General features: G+C 43.1%; 1 protein-coding gene across 4 annotated transcripts in view; it reads right to left on the bottom strand.

Moving 5' to 3' along the window:
* Nucleotides 1-2,200: 2,200 nt before the first annotated feature.
* The window catches only part of adamts6 (ADAM metallopeptidase with thrombospondin type 1 motif, 6), a 76,591-nt gene continuing 60,654 nt past the window's right edge, over nt 2,201-18,137 (bottom strand). For 2 of the 4 annotated variants that reach the window (XR_006008536.1, XR_006008537.1), the window contains exons 20-26: nt 14,063-14,201; nt 12,550-12,679; nt 8,463-8,667; nt 8,210-8,386; nt 5,403-5,559; nt 4,619-4,857; nt 2,301-2,389 (exon numbers count right to left, since the gene is read on the bottom strand). Coding sequence is in view for 2 of the 4 variants with exons in the window: in XM_041970775.1 (XP_041826709.1) it covers nt 2,280-2,389; nt 5,403-5,559; nt 8,210-8,386; nt 8,463-8,667; nt 12,550-12,679; nt 14,063-14,201 (918 nt within the window). In the remaining 2 variants the exon portion in view is untranslated. The other 2 variants (XM_041970775.1, XM_041970776.1) reach the window with 2 other exon arrangements.

Raw genomic sequence — 18,137 nt, 5'->3', positions numbered from 1 at the left:
GGTCTTATCGCGCTCTCTGTGAGAAAACCTGGAAGTTTGCCTCTTGGAAATGCACACAAGACATTGATGTGAGCTAACCTCGCAGCTGAGGCTGCTGCTGCAACATGAAACAAAGAGGCTCGGATTACAGCACACACACCTGCAGAGACTGCGTGCTCTGGCAAGGACGCAATCATACCACATCTTCACCCAGAAAACGTATTTTTACTTCAGCACATGGTGTAAATCCAACTTTAAATCCGCTCTGCGTTTCAGAGGGAAGGTGTGTGCTGGACTGATTCATCACTTTTTCTTCAGAATGAGTCACTCAAGCCCATCAGAGCTTCATATTCAAGCCAGTTATCAGAAAAACATGCAGTTTTCTGACTGATGGCTCGTGTTATAATCTCTGTTTTTATTTTACATGTGCAGGAATGAAACCGGTCAGCCAGCTGGAGAACCGTGTGACGGTACAGACATACCGACATGGGCATGACCTTAAAAAAACTTCTATAAAAAGGAAAAGGACGAAGAAACGAACAGCAGTTTAAAACGGCACCAGAAGAGCCGCGAGCTGATGATCCAACACAGACAGCAGACACGCATCCCGGCTACTTACGGCTCAGTTACAGGTTAGAGAGTAGAAAGCTAGAGATGACAGAGGTGGGCCTGGGTCTGGAGAACCAGGGATCAAGTCCCTGAGCAAGATCCTTAACTCCCACACTGCTCCCCAGGCGCTGGAAAAAGACAGGCCACTGCTCCGAGTGTAACTAGTGATGGGTTAAGATCAGAGAAATATACTAACAAAGATTTCTTCTTCTACATCACTAGGAAGTTTTCTGGGGGCCAGAAGTGGTCCTAATCAGGAGTTTCAGCCACATGCATCTAGTCGCAGGTCCAGCCCACATTTGGGACATTTTCTGCTCTATGGGAACTTTTCTGTTGGAACCAGAATGAGCTCAGGAGTCAGAAACTTCCTCGGTCCAAACAGAGCAGCTACATGATGGCTGGTTCAACACCACATCATCCAAATGTCAGTGTAAATAAAAAGAAGTTATCTGAGACTCAGATGGAGGAGAAACAACCAGATTAGCCAGTGTTGCTAATGGCAACGTGGATGCCAATAAAACGTGCTGACGATGGCTCGGCCTGCAGCGTGATGAGGGGGACGTTTCTGAGCGATAGAGGTGCTGCTGTGTTGAATCTCATCTCCAGATGCAACCAGGCAACAGTTCCTCTGCTGTTTCCAGTCTTTACAGCTAAGCTAACCTTCTTTTTCAGCGCTCTTGTGTAATTCTTCTAAATGTTGAACTGTTCCTTTACCTGTTGCTCAGTCAGACTAAACGATGCCATCCAGCTTGTATCTGATGAACGAATGATCCAGTGTGAAAGGAGTCAGAAATGGTGGCTGCAGGCTGCTTCACTGAAATGCTCCTTCAAAATGAATCCTTCAGTCGTGGACTGGACGTTTAGTAAAGGCCAGCTTGGTGATGAAGATTCATGTGTCCGATACACTCTCTGGGCTAATGGGGGGAACTTTAGTTTGACTGTGAGGAACTAAGGCACCTGCCTGGGGAAAGAAAAACCAGGATTCTCCTACAACCACCTGGTGTTTTCTGGTCCTGGATTAACATCATATGTAATCGTTAAAGTTTTTCAGCTCTAACATATGTTTCAGTTTGCAGTCATTTCATTCCAGCACAAGTCACTGAAAATGAATCCAATCATATTACATTCCTTTCCCACAACAGCAGGCTACAACCTGACGGGAACACCAGAGGGCAGCATCTTCGCTCTGCTTGGAAATGTACAATAAATATACAGTACGCTGACGGGTTCCTCTGACATGTTTGAACGATAGATTGGGAAAAGTATTTACAGGAAAAAGTGCACCGAAGCCAAACGTCATCCTGCCAATAGCACCATCACAGTCGTCCCAAAGACAAGAGTCCAACACGTCCACCTCTTCTGATCCCCGCGAGCGACGTGTCCAGCACTTTGGATTCATTACACAACAAACACCCAGGAACACTAACAATCACATCAATAATTATTATTGTAATAAAAATAACAACAGCAACAAATAATCCTCCATGTTCCACTTCACAGAAGTGAAAATGTAAAAGCAGAAGTTTGTGTCAGCGTTTTGGGGCTGAGCAGTGGTTTGGATCCACCGTGATGAAGGGAGGAGGCTCGGGTTTGATAACTTCGCCTCGTTTTCCTCCTCTCACCGCCTCAGTGCCGTATCCCTCCATCCTTTATGCCTCTGAATCTGCCTTTAGGTCATCCCGGCTCCACGCTCAGTGTCCCTGGCAGGTCTTGCAGCACATCTGTCTGAAGTACGCTCGGCTGCAGAACTTGAACTTCAGAACCAGCGGGCAGTAAGCCACTTTATTTACATCTTTGCACTCTGTAGAAAGAAGAAAAGAGCTAAGCTACAGGCTGAGAAATGAAACTTTTTACATCAGTATGACGTCTTCTAACCCTCTACTGTCACATCTCCTAAATTCATCACTTTGCATGATGCATACCTTAAAAAGGAGGGAAAACCAGAGGGAACCAATAACAATGCTTTAATTGGTCACATGACCTTCAGCAAGCCAAGTAAACAACTTTGATCATTTGTTCCACAAAAAGTGACTAAAAACACCATTTCCTGCATATTCCTATCTGAAAATAAAGTTGAGTAAAGCTTTATTTCTGATATTTTAATGAAAGTTATTTGCTAATTAAATCATGAGAACTTGTTAAAGGTCCCATATTATGCTAAATTTACTTTCTAAAGGTTTTCTAACAGTCATCTGTGTCCTCATAGCCTGTATATGAGGCTCAAAAATGAGAAATCTCTGTCTCCTCTCTCACTTGCTTGCTCCACATTTTAGCGAATGTGTGCTCAAACAGGTGGGTTTGAGATCTTTTTCTTTGTGACCTCACGAAGGGAAATAACATCTCCGCAAGGTAGTGGAAACTGTAATTTACACGCCCCTTTCTCCTAGTTTTCGCCACCGTTTTCACATCGTTTTCACACCTGAACTGGCTTCGGTGCCGTGTGGACATAAAGGTTCAGATACAAAAACAGCCCGTTCTTAACAGAGCTCACTAGAGCCACTAGAACAGGTGAAATGAAGGACCAAGGCTGAATTTGGGGTAATACACTTTGAAAACAATGTTGTTGGACCTCTGACACCCATATGAAATTGCTGAAAACTATGGGACCTTTAAAATACAGCTGTTGCCCTGATGTATAATTATATTTGTTGCCCTAATGCAGTAATTCCCAGACTTGTTCTGCAGGGCCTCCTTTCCATCTACAATAATACTGTCAAGCTCCACAATCCTACTCCCATATGCAGCTCTTGCCTTTTTTGGCAGAGACATAGTCCTTAGTTTATTGGATGTACTTCATTAATTGCAGCTGTAATGTATTAATTCCTCTGCTATTGTGTGAGTTTTTTTAAACCGGAAACTCTGCACGCTGTTTTATATGAAGAGAGTTGAGCATGTGAGGAGACGGATGCTGCTTTAGTAAAATAACTCCTATATTTACCAGAGTAGTTTATTTCTAAAGTAATCTACAGGATTTTCTTTGTGTTCAGGATGAGAAGACCCCAGGTGTAAGATGCTAGTCCTTTCAGACATACGACCCACTGTGGTCTCCATTTATTACCCACCTTACCATTACTTGACTATTACCTGCTCATGACCAGGGCAAAATATGCCTTGACATGTTTTTGTGGTTGTTAAAATGTCTGTTGTTGATTCATCATTAGGGATGCACTGAACCGATACCAGTATTGGGTATCGGTTCGATACTACCTGCATTTACTCGGTATTCATAAATGTGTTGCTACAGAAACACATGCCAATGTGAAAAAACCAGGGCTGTCAAAATGAACGAGCTAATTAATCTGAGGAATGAACAGTCATTTTAAGACCATAATAAACAACTGCTATCACTCATGTATTCATTAAATCTGAATCGATTGAATTGAATTGATGAATTGATTATTTAACCCAGCTCTAGTGACTACACTGCCCCCCTCTTTATTTTACAAAATGGTACGATTCCAGTCTTCGTAGCATGTCATTGGCCGCTTGGGATGCCCATCAAACTTAAGTCCCGCCCCCTGCCTGCTGCTGTAGATTCATCTCTCTGATGGGAGTCGACTCTCGTTCACTTTAAAGCTGCATCGTTAATTCATCACCCGCCAAAGTGGCTGTAAGTTTGTATTTACACCCACCGGTGAATTCTAACCCAGATTTGGCCAGTTGCGGGTGTTTATTTAGATCCCTGTCTGTAACTATGGTAACCATTAGCTGAAACGATGACAGCTGCATCATCAGTGATGCAACAGTTCAGCAAGGCATAAAAGTCTGAGTTCAAGTTCCAGTCTCTCTTTTTTTTCTACTCTCACATCAGTATTTAATGACATGTTGTTTTTATAAAATACAGGTTCTACTGAATTTCCACCATTTCATTTTCTACTCAGTTTAACTGGAACCAAACTTTTGTAATCAATTATTCTTTTAGAGTTACACTGATAAAAAAAAAGTATATTTTCTTTTAGTTTACTTTTTTAAATAAAACAGGTAGATCTAGAGGAAAATGCAGGAAACAGCTGAGTAAACTTTTATTTACTCAGATGGTTGAGTCCTTCTGGTTTCAGGAGATACTTGTACGTTGTGAACTGCTGAACTATCAGCTGTAGTTGTAGGAAGATCCCTCTGTTATGGCTGTACGAGGCTAAGCTGCATCGCAGGGACCGGAGCATCTCCCTCGGGCCTCAGCAGAATAAAACTCTGAAACTATACTTGGACGCACAGACCACAACTGAGACAGATCCTGGCCTCGCTCACTGACTGGGCTGACTGCCATCTCTGTTACACACACACAGACACACACTTAAACGGCTTGCCGGATGCCGGACAGGCAGTCCTCTAAATGCCTTATCACGATCAGAGTGTCTTCCCTTATTAGGCTTTGGCCCCTGCCTCCGCAGAGCCAAATGAAACGAGACGTTGCCTCACTGCTGTCCGTAAAGGAACAATTAGCCTACAGCTAATCCCATTAGCAAGCCTGCAAACTCTGCTCACGTTTTCCATTCAGGCTAATCGAAAGGCCTTTCTCTATGCATCTGAATAGCCATCCATCATGTGTAAGTATATATGGAGGGTTGAGTTGTTTCGCTTTGACCAGGAGCCAACCTTCCTGGAAAGATTAATGTAGCTGGCAGAATAAAGAGGTGTGTGTCATCCAAGTGTGTTTAGGTCAAAGCAGAACTGTGAAGATGAAGATAGAGATGGTTTATAACCTCTTTACTTGGAGCTTTGTGTGAAAGCTTTGCTCAAACAGCACAACAAGTTTGCCTGAACACACGTTTTATTCCTGGAGTTGAGCTGGGTGGAGACCTCGGTGTGCTTACCATCACCATTGGAGATCGGGGTGGCGTCACACTTGCTTTCACACTGCTGCATGGTGGCAGGCCGGAGGGATTCTGCACACTCGTTTGACGGCTGTCCGGTGTACGACAGACACGTTACCGTCCTCATCTGCTGGCCCAGGCCACAGTGGGCCGAACACTACAGCGGAAAGACATGGGATTAAAACTTATCCTCCTTTCACAAAGATGCATTTAACATTTAAATGAGGAGCATCGTTCAGTGTGACCCTGACAGCTGAGCAGTCACAGACACACTCATCCTGAAATAATCCCTGCAGATACCTGATCCACTCAACCAGTCGCAGAGAGCCGACAGTCACCTTCCCGACTCAGTTTTCCCAACTTCAACCCAACAGGTCCACTGATGCCTGGTCTTTATATAAAGAGCCATTCATAGAAATATAAGACTGCATTCATCATAAAAGTCATTTATATCTAAAGACCATGTTCCACCATCATATTATTACAGCAGCATTAAAGGTTTCAGTGAACATGGGCTCTGGAGTAAGCTTTCAGTGTCTTTAATTATTTCAGCCCATTCATTTTACTGCAGTTTACAATTTGTGCCACTAGATGTCAAAGTCAAAGTCAGCTTTATTGTCAATCCACTTCACATGCAGGCCAACAGAGGGTTGAAATTGCTTTTCTTTTTTTACCCAAAGTGTAAATTTAAAGATTTAGAAATAAAAAAATTTTATGTATCATTTATGGTCGGTTTTTGGGCCAGAGTAGTACCACCAGAAACCTTAGGGGGCAGTGTTGAGCAGTATAGCTTATATGCGACCAGCATGAGGAACAAAGAAGAAGCTGCGACGTAATTAATGGCTGCACAGACACTGCTGTCTACTGCGCTGCCTTTTTTATATCTTACTAAGAATGAACATCGTCACGATCTCCTCCATCGTCACCATGTTAATGACTGTTTGAAAGTGACATCAGAACTCTGCACTGCCCTCTGGTAGATGTACTGCCCTCTGGTGGATGTACTGCCCTCTGGTAGATGTACTGGCCTCTGGTGGATGTACTGGCCTCTGGTGGATGTACTGCCCTCTGGTAGATGTACTGCCCTCTGGTGGATGTACTGCCCTCTGGTGGATGTACTGCCCTCTGGTGGATGCACTGCCCTCTGGTGGATGTACTGGCCTCTGGTGGATGTACTGGCCTCTGGTGGATGTACTGGCCTCTGGTGGATGTACTGGCCTCTGGTGGAGGTACTGCCCTCTGGTGGATGTACTGGCCAATAACCATGCTAACGTAAGGGATGCATGAAAGTTTGAGGGCAGTGACGTTTGAAATGGACGTGCTTATTTTCATACGTAGAAAGATTATCATACGTTTCCAGAAAAACAAGCAAAGAAGCAAAAATGAAGTTAAATCACAGGCAATGAGGTTTTCATCAATTTTTTAGTCGCTTGACATTTTTTTTCTTTAACAAACACCAGAGTATAAGATGTGGATAGGTCTTAATAAATCAAGCTCTGGCTGACTCCATTAGCAAACGGTCCATTCTGGCAAGCCAACACTGACATGAGGGAAGTTCTTTTTTTTCTGAACCCAAAATGGGTTTTTGTTTATGATGAACCTCTACTGATGTGCCAGTTCCAATAAAACCTCACATTTATTCATTAAACTCCTTTGCAGAAACAAACAAAGACCAATAAAAGCCAGCAGCTGCAGGTGCCAGCGCAACAAAAGCCGCATATCTCTGCGGTGAGTCTGTGCATCTGATGTTGGGAACACACCTGTCAGGCATCTCTTTGTGTAAGTGCACATGTGTAAGTAAAGGATATGAACCCAGAAGCCCCCTCCCCACCTTCATACCATCACCTTCAAAGATCCTCTCTGGCTGCATCAGACCAGTGAGCTTGCATGTCATCCCTTCCCAATTAGAGAGTCTTTATTAGGGCTGGCCCTGACAGATGGTGTACGTCAATGGTGCAACTTAAGTGGGATTTAAACTGGCGACCTTTTGGCCTCAAAGAGCAGGCTCTGTGTAGCTGGCAACAATCTCCCTTTTCTGACGCCATGATGGAGAAGCTTGTAGTTACGGCCAAAACAAGAGAAGAAGTTGGAGAAAGGAGAAAGGCCTGCACACTGCAGAGTATCACAAAGCACCATGAGCGTTAACTCGGCTTGGCGTGGTGAGGTTATCAGCTTGGCCTGTTTTTTTTATGGCTCTTATTGGTGTTGACTGAATTATTAAAGTTACTGACATGTTTTCAGCCAGCGAGAGCTGAGAAATCCATCTGAAACCCAACATCACGCTCCAACAACTGAGTGCACTGTTTAAAATTCCACTTTTACACTAAATTATTAACAAATCCTGAAAAATAACAAGCCATACTTTTGGCACCGTCTCCCCAGTGTGAGTCAGCTGTGTTGTATGATGCTCAGCATTTTTTTCTGCGAGTGCTCGGTCATGCCAGGGTGAGACCGGGAACGCTGTTCCTCTGTTTCACTCAAAATCCTGTTCCTGGAAGTGACTGAGAGTCCGGCTCTGAGGCGGATAAACTTCAAACAGCCGCAGGATATTACTGCCATTGCTCACACACGCCAGCCCTTTTGGACTCACACACAACACACTCATTACCCCAGCCTCCACACACATTTATCGCTGGCTTGCTTGGAGCCCCATGTGTGTTACACAGGTGTAATTTATACAAATTGTTCTGCAATACAAGGAATTAATCCCTGAACGTTTTCTCTGTAAAATATTTAAGCCATCCTTTAAAGGATTAACAAGCCCTCTGCTGTTTGGGAGCTCTGATATGCTGGACTTTTGGTCCTACCTGACTCCAGTCCCCAGGGATCCAGCGAGGAGGAGGGCAGCGTCCTAAACTGCAGCGGATTCGGACCGGAGGTTTGTTGTGGCTCGGGCAGTGTGCAGGCGGGAAGGTTTTGGTCAGGTCGCTGCTCTTACACAAGGCGATGCGGTGCTTGAAGCCTGGGCCACATTTAGGTGTGCACTGAAGCAGGACGAGAAGATGTAAGAAACAAAAAAAAACAAGATCTGACAAAGAAAGAAACCAAACGTTGTCTTACCTCAGACCATTCCAGAGTCACCCACTTTGGTGGGCAGGACTGGTTGTTGCAGGACTCTCTTTCAATCGGTCGGTGAGTCAGACAGTGGGTGTCCTCCAGTGTCTCCTCTTCAGCAGGGCCAATCTTCCTGATGCACAGGACTGTCCTCGTCCTTATGCTGCCATCACACGTCTTTCCACACTCCGACCAGTCGCCAATAAACCACCTGAGAGGGAGAAGAACTCGTGTTGTTGCTGTGTGTACAAGCATAATTTGAATTTAACGTGGTTTCACATCCAGAACTTGCAGGTCTGATCAATTCAGGGCCGTCATTTAAGCTGTTCTTTCTTCTGTCTGGTTGAATATGAGCCTTTATGGGGACGGTACATTTCAGTTATCTGGATGCCAAACCCAGTTAAGAGCCAAAGCCCTCTGAAACCTCCTGAGACCGCAGATTTCTCTTTGTTTTATAGTGTTAATTTTATTAGATTCAAAATAATTTAGGAGCAAGCTGCTACAGCACAACATCAAATGTTGGAGTCTTTTATGGGATTAAAAAAAATTACCAAGTGGGTTTAGCTCAGGCTAAAGGCCCATTTATGCTTGATGCTCAGTTACATGCGTAATTTGGTCTGTTTTCAGGGAGCTTAGCTATTCGTCGCTTGATGCAGAAGACACCAGAATAGCTGACATGCTACCAGAGAGAGAAACAAACCAGAGAAGAAGAAGAGATTCAAGAAGGGGAAAAAAGGTAGAAGAAGAAAGAAGACAAGCACAACAAGCTTTTGAAGAGATACTATATGCGAATATTTAGGGTGCGTTGGACGGCTGGAAACAACTTTATAGCGACGCATTACCGCTGCCAAACGGTGTCTGAAACTGATGTCGGCTCACAGGAATGAACTCTGAACTCACCACTGCCCACTAGTGGAGAAACTGACTTAACAACTATGGCAACGCAAATCACGCATGGAAGTATGAGGACAGCGATGCATGACAACGTTTGAAAAGGATGTCGCTATTTACGTACATAAGGGAGCATAAATGGACCTTAGGTATCAAGAATCAGATGTTTAGCTTAACCTAGCATGAGTTCTAGGAAACATTAGGAAAGAGTTAGCTATGATCTCTCTGCATTACAAAAATTAATAAATAAAAAAAACAGGAAAACTTATCATTAACATATTTTCTCTGACTGTGACTGTGGTTGACAAAGCTAAGAAGTCTGTGTTGTGGTGTTTGTAGCTGTGTGGTGTAAGCCATGTGTAGCTTGGCAACGGCTTGCTTTGGTCTCTGCATTAAAAAAAATACCTGAATGAAACACAAAAAGCTCATGTTAACATAAGGTGCTATTTGATCTCATGTAAAAAATGACCGTTATTGGTTGGTTATGCTAGCAAGTCTGTATGGTGTTAGCAAGGTGTAGCTGTGTGAAGTTAGCCAGTATAGCTAGTCAAAGTTAGTCAGTATGGCTAGTCAAGAGCTAACCTTGCTCTCTGCATAGAAATATTCAAAAGTCCATAAAACCACTAAAGCTTCTTATTAACATATTTTCCCTGTTCTGTTTAATCTGATATGACAGTGACTATTTGTGGTTGGTTATGCTAGCAAGCCTGTGAGGTGCGAGCTAGTTTGGGGGAGCGTGGCTCAGTGGGTAGAGCGGTCGTCTTGTAGCCTGAGGGTTGTCGGTTCAATCCTCGGCCTGTCGAACTCATGTCAAGGTGTCCCTGAGCAAGACACCATACCCCAAATTGTTCCTGATGGGTCGTGTTTGAGCGCCTTGCATGGCAGTTTCCTCCATCAGTGTGTGAATGTGATGTATAATGTATACATTAATGGGTATAATCCCAGGTACAGTAACATAAATAAAGACCTTTTATCATTTAGTTTGTAGCTAGTCCCAGATTTATCTGCATACCTAATACACAGACATGAGAGTAGTATTAAACCTCGGGAAGAAAATCTGTAACCTTTAAACTCCACATGAGCTAAAATGTGAATGATGCACGTAAAGCACTGTGGTCGCTTGACGGACAGGTAATGCTAATAATAATGTAAGAATATACTAGCATCCAAAGCAATGTCATGGCATGCCACAGAGCTTTTAACTTTAACTGAATTAAACTTATTGAATCTTCTGTATGTACACACACTGCAGAGTTGCTATCATAAAACAACACCCTCCAAACACATCCAGCCTCTGAGATATTACATCATCTGAAGGAATGTACACAGAATTAACTACATGTTCAAACATCTGTGTCAGCTTTCATTAACAAGAGCCCATAAAACCCTGGCTATTCTAAAACAATGGTGTTTACACGGTCGGCCTGTCCTGATGCTGCAAAGGCTGTTTTCTTTTCTTCATCTACACATCTGTAACTCAGTACGCACATGCAACGCCATAGCCTTAATCAAAATAAATGAGATACCTCACGTCTGAGTCCACTCAGTACAGATGTGAAAATAAATATTCCATGACTGTAATCATGTGAAAACAAATTACCGCTGATACGTTAAGATTTACAATCGTATCAGCTTTTTTGGTTAAGATCCAGCTGAGAGACACCAACACTCAATCTAATACACAAACAATCATCAGACACTCTGAAACTAATAAAAAAAATATGCAGTTAATCTCCATTTTTCCAGACATGATCCAAGTGAGTGGTTTATGGACATTTGGCCACCAAACGCATGTTCATATTCCACCTGTATACGTGTGCGTTTGCCTCCCGAGGATAGGTAAAGACGCCAAAACAGTCAAACACAGGTGGTCATTTTCAAGGTTCTTATTTTTGGCAAGAGGTGACACTGAAAATAGTTTTCATATGAAGCTAGAAAATCACTGCCAAACACATTTTACAACTGTGGCTCAAGGTGAATTAATATCAAGAGTCAGCCTTCGGGAGGGTTTCTTCTTAAATAAGTAACTTCAGCTGCTGGGATCCATACTCGTATGACCCAAAGACCAAATGTCTGTCTGTGATGCAGAAAGTCAGACCCACAGTCCTGCAAACCATGAGGCAGGACAAACGTATTTATAATTTATGTCTCCAATTTCACTGTGAACTTTGGGAAAGTCTGGAAGAGTGTCACCTCAGTCCACACACACTGCTGTGTGTGGGTCATAGAGGAGCTTTTAGATGCTTTATGTTATGCTCAGACTACAGGAAACAAGTGTTAAAGCCAATCAAGTTATAAAATATTCTAAAGATTTATGTAGAAAAAATTCACCGCTTTGTGGGATGTCACATAAACAGAGAGATTATTAAAGACTGAAACTGATCAACAACAACATGCTAACATTAGCTCCAAGGTTTGGATTTTTTACTGTCGTCTGGCAAGCTGCTTGAGTATCGTAAACATCCAGATTTTAATCCCAAACAATCGTGCTTACGTAGCGACTACATTTTCAATGTGACCGTGGCGAACACGGTGAATAAAAAAAGGTCCATTCAGGAGTTTGATATAAATTCTCTGAACAGGATTTTCTTTGCAGAATCCATTCATTCATTCATTATCTTGACCGCTTATTCCATTACGGGTCGCGGGTGAGCTGGAGCCTATCCCAGCATTTTAACAGGTGAGAGGCAGGTACACCTGGACAGGTCACCAGTCTGTCACCGGGACAACACAGAGACAAACAACCACTCACACGCACACTCTCTCCTAGGGAGAATTTAGAATAACCAATTAACCTTTCATGCATGTCTTTGGACGGTTGGAGGAAGCCGGAGAACTCGGAGAGAACCCACGCATACACGGGGAGAACACACAGAAAGGCCACGCCCCCCCAGGTTCGAACCGGTGACCTTCTTGCTGTGAGGCTGCAGAGCTAACCACCACACCACCGTGCAGAATATTAAATAAAAATAACTGACTTTTCAAACTTTGTACTGAAATATTGACATAACAATAATTAAATGACTTTTTAATCCTGCAGCTTCTTAAACGCGAGTGTTTGCAGCTCTTTATATTTTTTATTTGGTTCTAAATGTTTGGCAGATGCTACCATCAACTTAGGCCCTTTAAAACTCTGACTGTCATTTTTCTGCAAGTCCGGCATCAAAAGCAAAAAGCTGAAAATAAAAACTGTGTGACGCACTCTGGAGGACATGGCTCAGTGTTGCAGTCTCTCTGGGTCTCGGGGGGTTTGCCGTCTGGGTCGCAGTAGCTGTTCTGCACCACAGAGTTGTCGTCCAGCCTCTTGCACACCACCTCCTGCTTCTGAGAACCTGCAGATGGAAAGAGCGATCAATGAGGCGGCCCACAGCTCAGCTGATCTCTGAAAAACACGGGGCCGTGTTTGAGCGGAGATGGTATCGTTTTCAGTCTGTAGTCCATCCAGACATGTAAATTCCTGGTTCTTTGCAGGATATATTGGCAAATCACTTTTACAGAGCAAGGAGCTCTTTACTTTGGCTTCTAGCAGAGAGTGAGGGCTACCGTATCGGTGTCGCAACCTCCCACTGTGTGTGTGTGTTTGCATGTGTGTGCACACCATACCCACTAAGACTGGGTCTGTTTGGACCCCCATGGGACGTCTCCTGCAGCAGACTTGTCTGGCAGATGTAATGAGATATGGATATGTGTGTACGTCTGCGTGAAGTATAGAAAACCTACCATCTACACTCCCAGTGAAATGCAGTTAAAGGAATAGTGAAAACCAGGCAGTGAAACAGTTTCAGTTGTGTTTTTCATAGATTTCTTACAGTGGCGATATATGAAGCAACGCCTCATTATTATTATTATCAAACGGCTGCGGGAAACAATAATAATGTGCTGATTTAAAGCTCAGCACAGTGAGAGACACAGATTAGATCATTTGGATGAACAATGCTAAACTAGGAGGTCATGTGTGCTTCCCCACCGAACCAACAGCCTCAGACTTCTGCTCTGGACTTGGAAAAGCTTCTTCAGAAAAACCCACATGCTTATTCAGTCATGCTTTTACAAAATATTACAAACCCTGTCCAGGCCTCGCTTGACAACTGGGAAGAACCACTATTTATTGTTACATGAAACCCATTGCTTTTGGGCTAAAAGGTTTGGTTTAGTCATTCTTGAGGCTGTGGTCAGCGTTTCTCTGCGGTTTCAGATTTTAGTGTCTGAAAAGTGGCTGCATCTCTGTGCAGCGCTGGTAAACCAGAAGCTATGCAGAGCAGCTCATTCACAGAACTCACACCATATTAATTTCTTCAGCTAAAATATGGAAAGTATACATACTGAATTTATTAGAGGGCTGAAACTCCAGCTATAAAGTAGTAATTCTGGAAACCCAGCTCAAATTCTGATGCTGGCTTTCTGCTCGCTGCTCAGCAGCAGTTGTGGAAATATGGGTTGTGAAAGATTTAAAGAATGAAAGATTTAAAATCCTAAATGTTTGAGGAGATTAGAGGCATGAAAGAAGAATTTAGAAACCCACAGCTTGTTATGCTACTCAACACCACCACCCCTTTAAAAATGCAGGGACCCTACTGCAGCAAAATAAACTTTAATATTAATGCATATTAACACGTAAAAGATGCAGCGTAAGTCAACATATGCAGAAATCTGCACAAATGCATCTAAATAGATACAAGAGTCCAGATGAATGCAGGGACTGTTGCATGACTCACCCCCAGCGCAGGTAGCGGAGCATTCAGACCAGGGCAGGTGGTGCCAGGAGAAGCCCACTTCGTTGTCACCGCTCCCCGTTCGCTGGATGGGCACGTTGAACCTGTAACGTATTCCCAGGTTCTGTTCCTGAAGGAGGACCTGCAGCCAGGGCAAGAAACACAGATCCGTTCAGCTCACTCTAACACCGTTACAGCCTCCACAGGCAGCAGGACTACAGCTGGAAAACAGCAGCTTGTAACGTAGATTTCAGCAAAGCCTCCATCAACCCCTGAAGGGAGACCTGGTTCTTTTAGCTCTGAACTAATTCTGGAGGCAGGACCTCCTGAAACTGACCTTTAAAGAGCTTTAAAAAAGATGAGGACATAATCAGATGCACTGAAAAAAAAACATGGTGGTCAAATTTCTGTTCTAAAAAACTCTTTGTCTTTTCTTCCCAGTAATTCGAGCAGGGAGACACAGCTGAACATCGTTCCCAGGTTGCACTGCACCCCGTTACTGACGAGGTTGGTAAAATATAAACTTTACTGGAAACAGCTTGGAGTTATCCTCTGTTCACTGTATATTAGCAGCTGACGTAACTCACACACTAAATAAAAACATGCTAAAACCATTAAATGTTGTTGTTGATTAAAAAAAAAAGAAGATCCATGAAATTCTGAATTCCAAGAATTCCCCAGACCGGATGACTGGCATGGAGGATTACTCCACTGGAAATACTTGACTTTGTTCTTGCATGGCATTATGGAAGGGTTCATGAAAGTCTGGGACCAGTCTTGGACTCACTGGATCTACTGGGACGTAGTGGGATGCATACTGAGCAAGTTTCTGACCAGCCGTGAAGGGTAACCTTGGATTATTTGTCAAGCTGTGTAAAGTTTGAAAGTCAGACTTGACCAAAAGGTTCTGGTGTGTGAATGTAAATTAGGAGGGAAACTGAAAGTAGAAACTAAATCTAAAAGTTTAGGACAGACATTCAGGCCTGCTCATGTCTCTGAATAGTCTCACATTCGTCCAACTTCACATTCAGATTTTATTTACACTCTGAGTGTCGGTTAACACAACATCACTTTCTGTTTTTGTTGAGTTTACTCAAACATATTTGCTTTATTTATGTTGTCTCAATCCAACCAGCTTTATTTATAAACCTTTATAACAACTGGACAGGACCAAAGTGCTGCACAGAAAATTCAAATACAAGTTACAAATGAGTCATAAGAGCAGAAACACCACATAAAATAAAATACGGAAGATAAAACATGTTAAAACAGCCGTAAGTCACACAATAAAACTACATAAAACCAATGAAATCAACTAAAGCAATAATAAATGAATAAGATCAGCAGCTTACAGGGTGTTCAAAGCCAGGAACAAACACCCAGAAAGGCTGCCTGGTGTGAGGCATCGGTGCCACCGCACACCTGGATGAAACCTCCGCCATCCCACCGACCTGAAGGAGACTTCTGAGGCAGTACAGGTGTTCATGAACCTGAACCCACAGCTCAGCCTGGGTTTGAAACCGTCTGTGATGATGTTGCCATAACATCACAACTATTATTTTATTATATTTGATCACATTATTTATTTCCCGGTTGATTTTTGTATTTTTATGTGTTGCTTTGTCCATTTATGTACAGTACAGCTGTTTTAAAGGGCTTTATAAATAAAGTTGAGTTGCCATGGAATCGTGTTATCTCGGCCTTTCTGTGGCTTTTACTTGTGCTGTGTGAGTGTGAATGACTGTCTCTGTGTTGGTGCTGTGGTGGACTGCAGCCTGTCCGGGGGGACCTGCCTCTCTCCTGGTAGCTGCTGGGATAGACTCCAGCCCCCCCGATCCTTCATAGGAACAATGGAGCATAGAAAACGGTTGGATGGAATACAGACTTCCCAACTAAAGAATAAGTCGTTGAGAAAACTATAAAAGGCTGTAGAGTATTTTTGAGTTAAGTCAGGTTTGTGTCGACCTACAAACCTGAGACTGCTTTCAGATTTACTCATGCGGTTAAGTCACTTCTGGACATACGTCGCCTCAACCTGCTCAGAGATACGCACGAAGACATGAGCAGACCGGAATAAGTATCCTAACAACCCGAGTGCTGCTGAGTTTACTCTAAAGATCTTTGCAGCTGGTTGCCTCACTCTTTTAAGTTCACTCAGCTTTTTTTTTCCAGTGTGATAATCAGTAGATCAGCTGTGTTCACTTAGAAGAAATAAGAAGTGGTCAAAGGGTGAGTTCTGAGGTTTTTACTGCGCTCCATCCAAGGACAGAAACTACAGTCCTACACTAAAAACTGCCCCACATCAGCCTACAAACATCCAGAGAAACGGCTCATAAAACGCATTAAAGTGCCGTAATGAGTGGATTCACACTGACATGTTTATGTTGGACGCCGTGTTCGAGCAGACTACCACGTAGATGTTCACTAAATCAAGCAGGAGAGGGCATTACTTCTCCATTAAAGTGGCTCCTGGACGTCACACACGGTCAGAGCGAGAGGCAGTAGAAGTGATTAAAGCCAGCCTCGTCTGATGGAGGAGAACGTTTCTCATCGGTGGCGTAGTTGTTTGATTTAACTGCACATCTCTGCATGAGGACCAGCTCAGGTTGTTAATGTGAGCAGCCTCATGAATCTCTGGACAGATGAGCAGCGGCTGATTCTTCTTCAGGAAGTCGAAGGTGAAACTGTCTGCTCCAAAAGTTATCGGTACCCCGTGAAGATTTTATGACCGATGGTTTCACAGTTTTCAACTGACTGTTGGAAAAACGTTGCAGCAGAAAGAAGCCGACAGCCGTCAAGCAGTCATGAAGAACGCAGCAATGCAAACATCCCACCAAACGCTGCTGTTCAGCAAACAGCTGCAAACATTCTGTACAAACAGGAAAAGATGTATGAACAAACTTCTAATCACAGATCTTAAATTCTGTTTCATGGGTCATTAGCAACAAGAATAAACCTGAATTTCTGACTGATACAACCAATAATCACAGATCAATGTTTTGCTGTACACCCTGAAAACAGAAGATACAGCACGAGTACATTAAACAACAAAAGAAGAAAAAATAGAGACTACATGCTAGCAGGATAAACATCAACCTCACTAAAGATGGGAAGTATTCTAAAATATATTTTTAAAAAGCTAAAATCTGTAGCTTTTAATTTATTATAAAGGGAACGACAAGGAAATGACTTTAATTACTTCACTGATTAATTATGTTTAGTAAATATCAATAAATCTGGAACTGGATGAAGACACACAGACTAAAGTTGTTTTAGAGTGAAATAAAGTTTCCAGAATATCCAGGAACATGATTCATCCAGCTGGTGACAGGTGAGGGTGCCAGGATTGGGTATAAAAGCAGCATCCACCAAAGGTTTGTACTTTCCCACAAGAACAGGTCTTGGTTTACCCCTGGTCCAAACTCCATCAGAGAGTAAATACTTCTCAGTGACAGGTTGTAAAGAACTTCCAGCATCTACAGAGCAGAATTTGAGTAAAGATTCAGGAAATCTGGGGAAATCTCTGTGTGAAAGGTCAAGGACAGAAACCACAGTTGGATGGTATGACCATGAAACCTTCAAACAGCACTGGAGGAGAAACCATCATGATACCATGATCAATGCAGGCTCATGGAAACTGCAATGATCAGAAACCTCAGATCCTAAAACAATAAAATCTCATGAAAAGTCATTTTTGATCAGGATCTGTGCCTTAGCTCGGATAAAAAACTGGTTTCTATGACCACCTTCGTAATATTCCCAGAATGAGGAGTATCCTTCTCAGAGTGATGCAGAAAAACTGATCCATGCCTTCGTTAATTCCAGATTCCTGATGGAGGTTTTCCTCCCTGGTTTTGGTCCTGATTAATCTTCTGTCCCAGTAAGTCTGTCCCCTCACATATAAAACTTTTCCCAACAGACCACTTCACTCCCGGACTGCAGGTTTACTTCTGGTTCCTAGAGGTCCTAAAAGCAGAATGAGAGACCCCTCTCTGTGGAACCATCTTCCTGGAAGCAGACCCCCTCTCTACCTTCAGATCAGGCTGAAAACTTTCCTTTGTGATAAATCTTATATATA

This window comes from Melanotaenia boesemani, chromosome 19, assembly GCF_017639745.1.
Source record: "Melanotaenia boesemani isolate fMelBoe1 chromosome 19, fMelBoe1.pri, whole genome shotgun sequence".
NCBI classification, from domain to species: Eukaryota; Metazoa; Chordata; class Actinopteri; order Atheriniformes; family Melanotaeniidae; genus Melanotaenia; species Melanotaenia boesemani.
The sequence above is the reverse complement of the archived record's forward strand: the minus strand, read 5'-3'. Positions and strand labels throughout refer to the sequence as shown.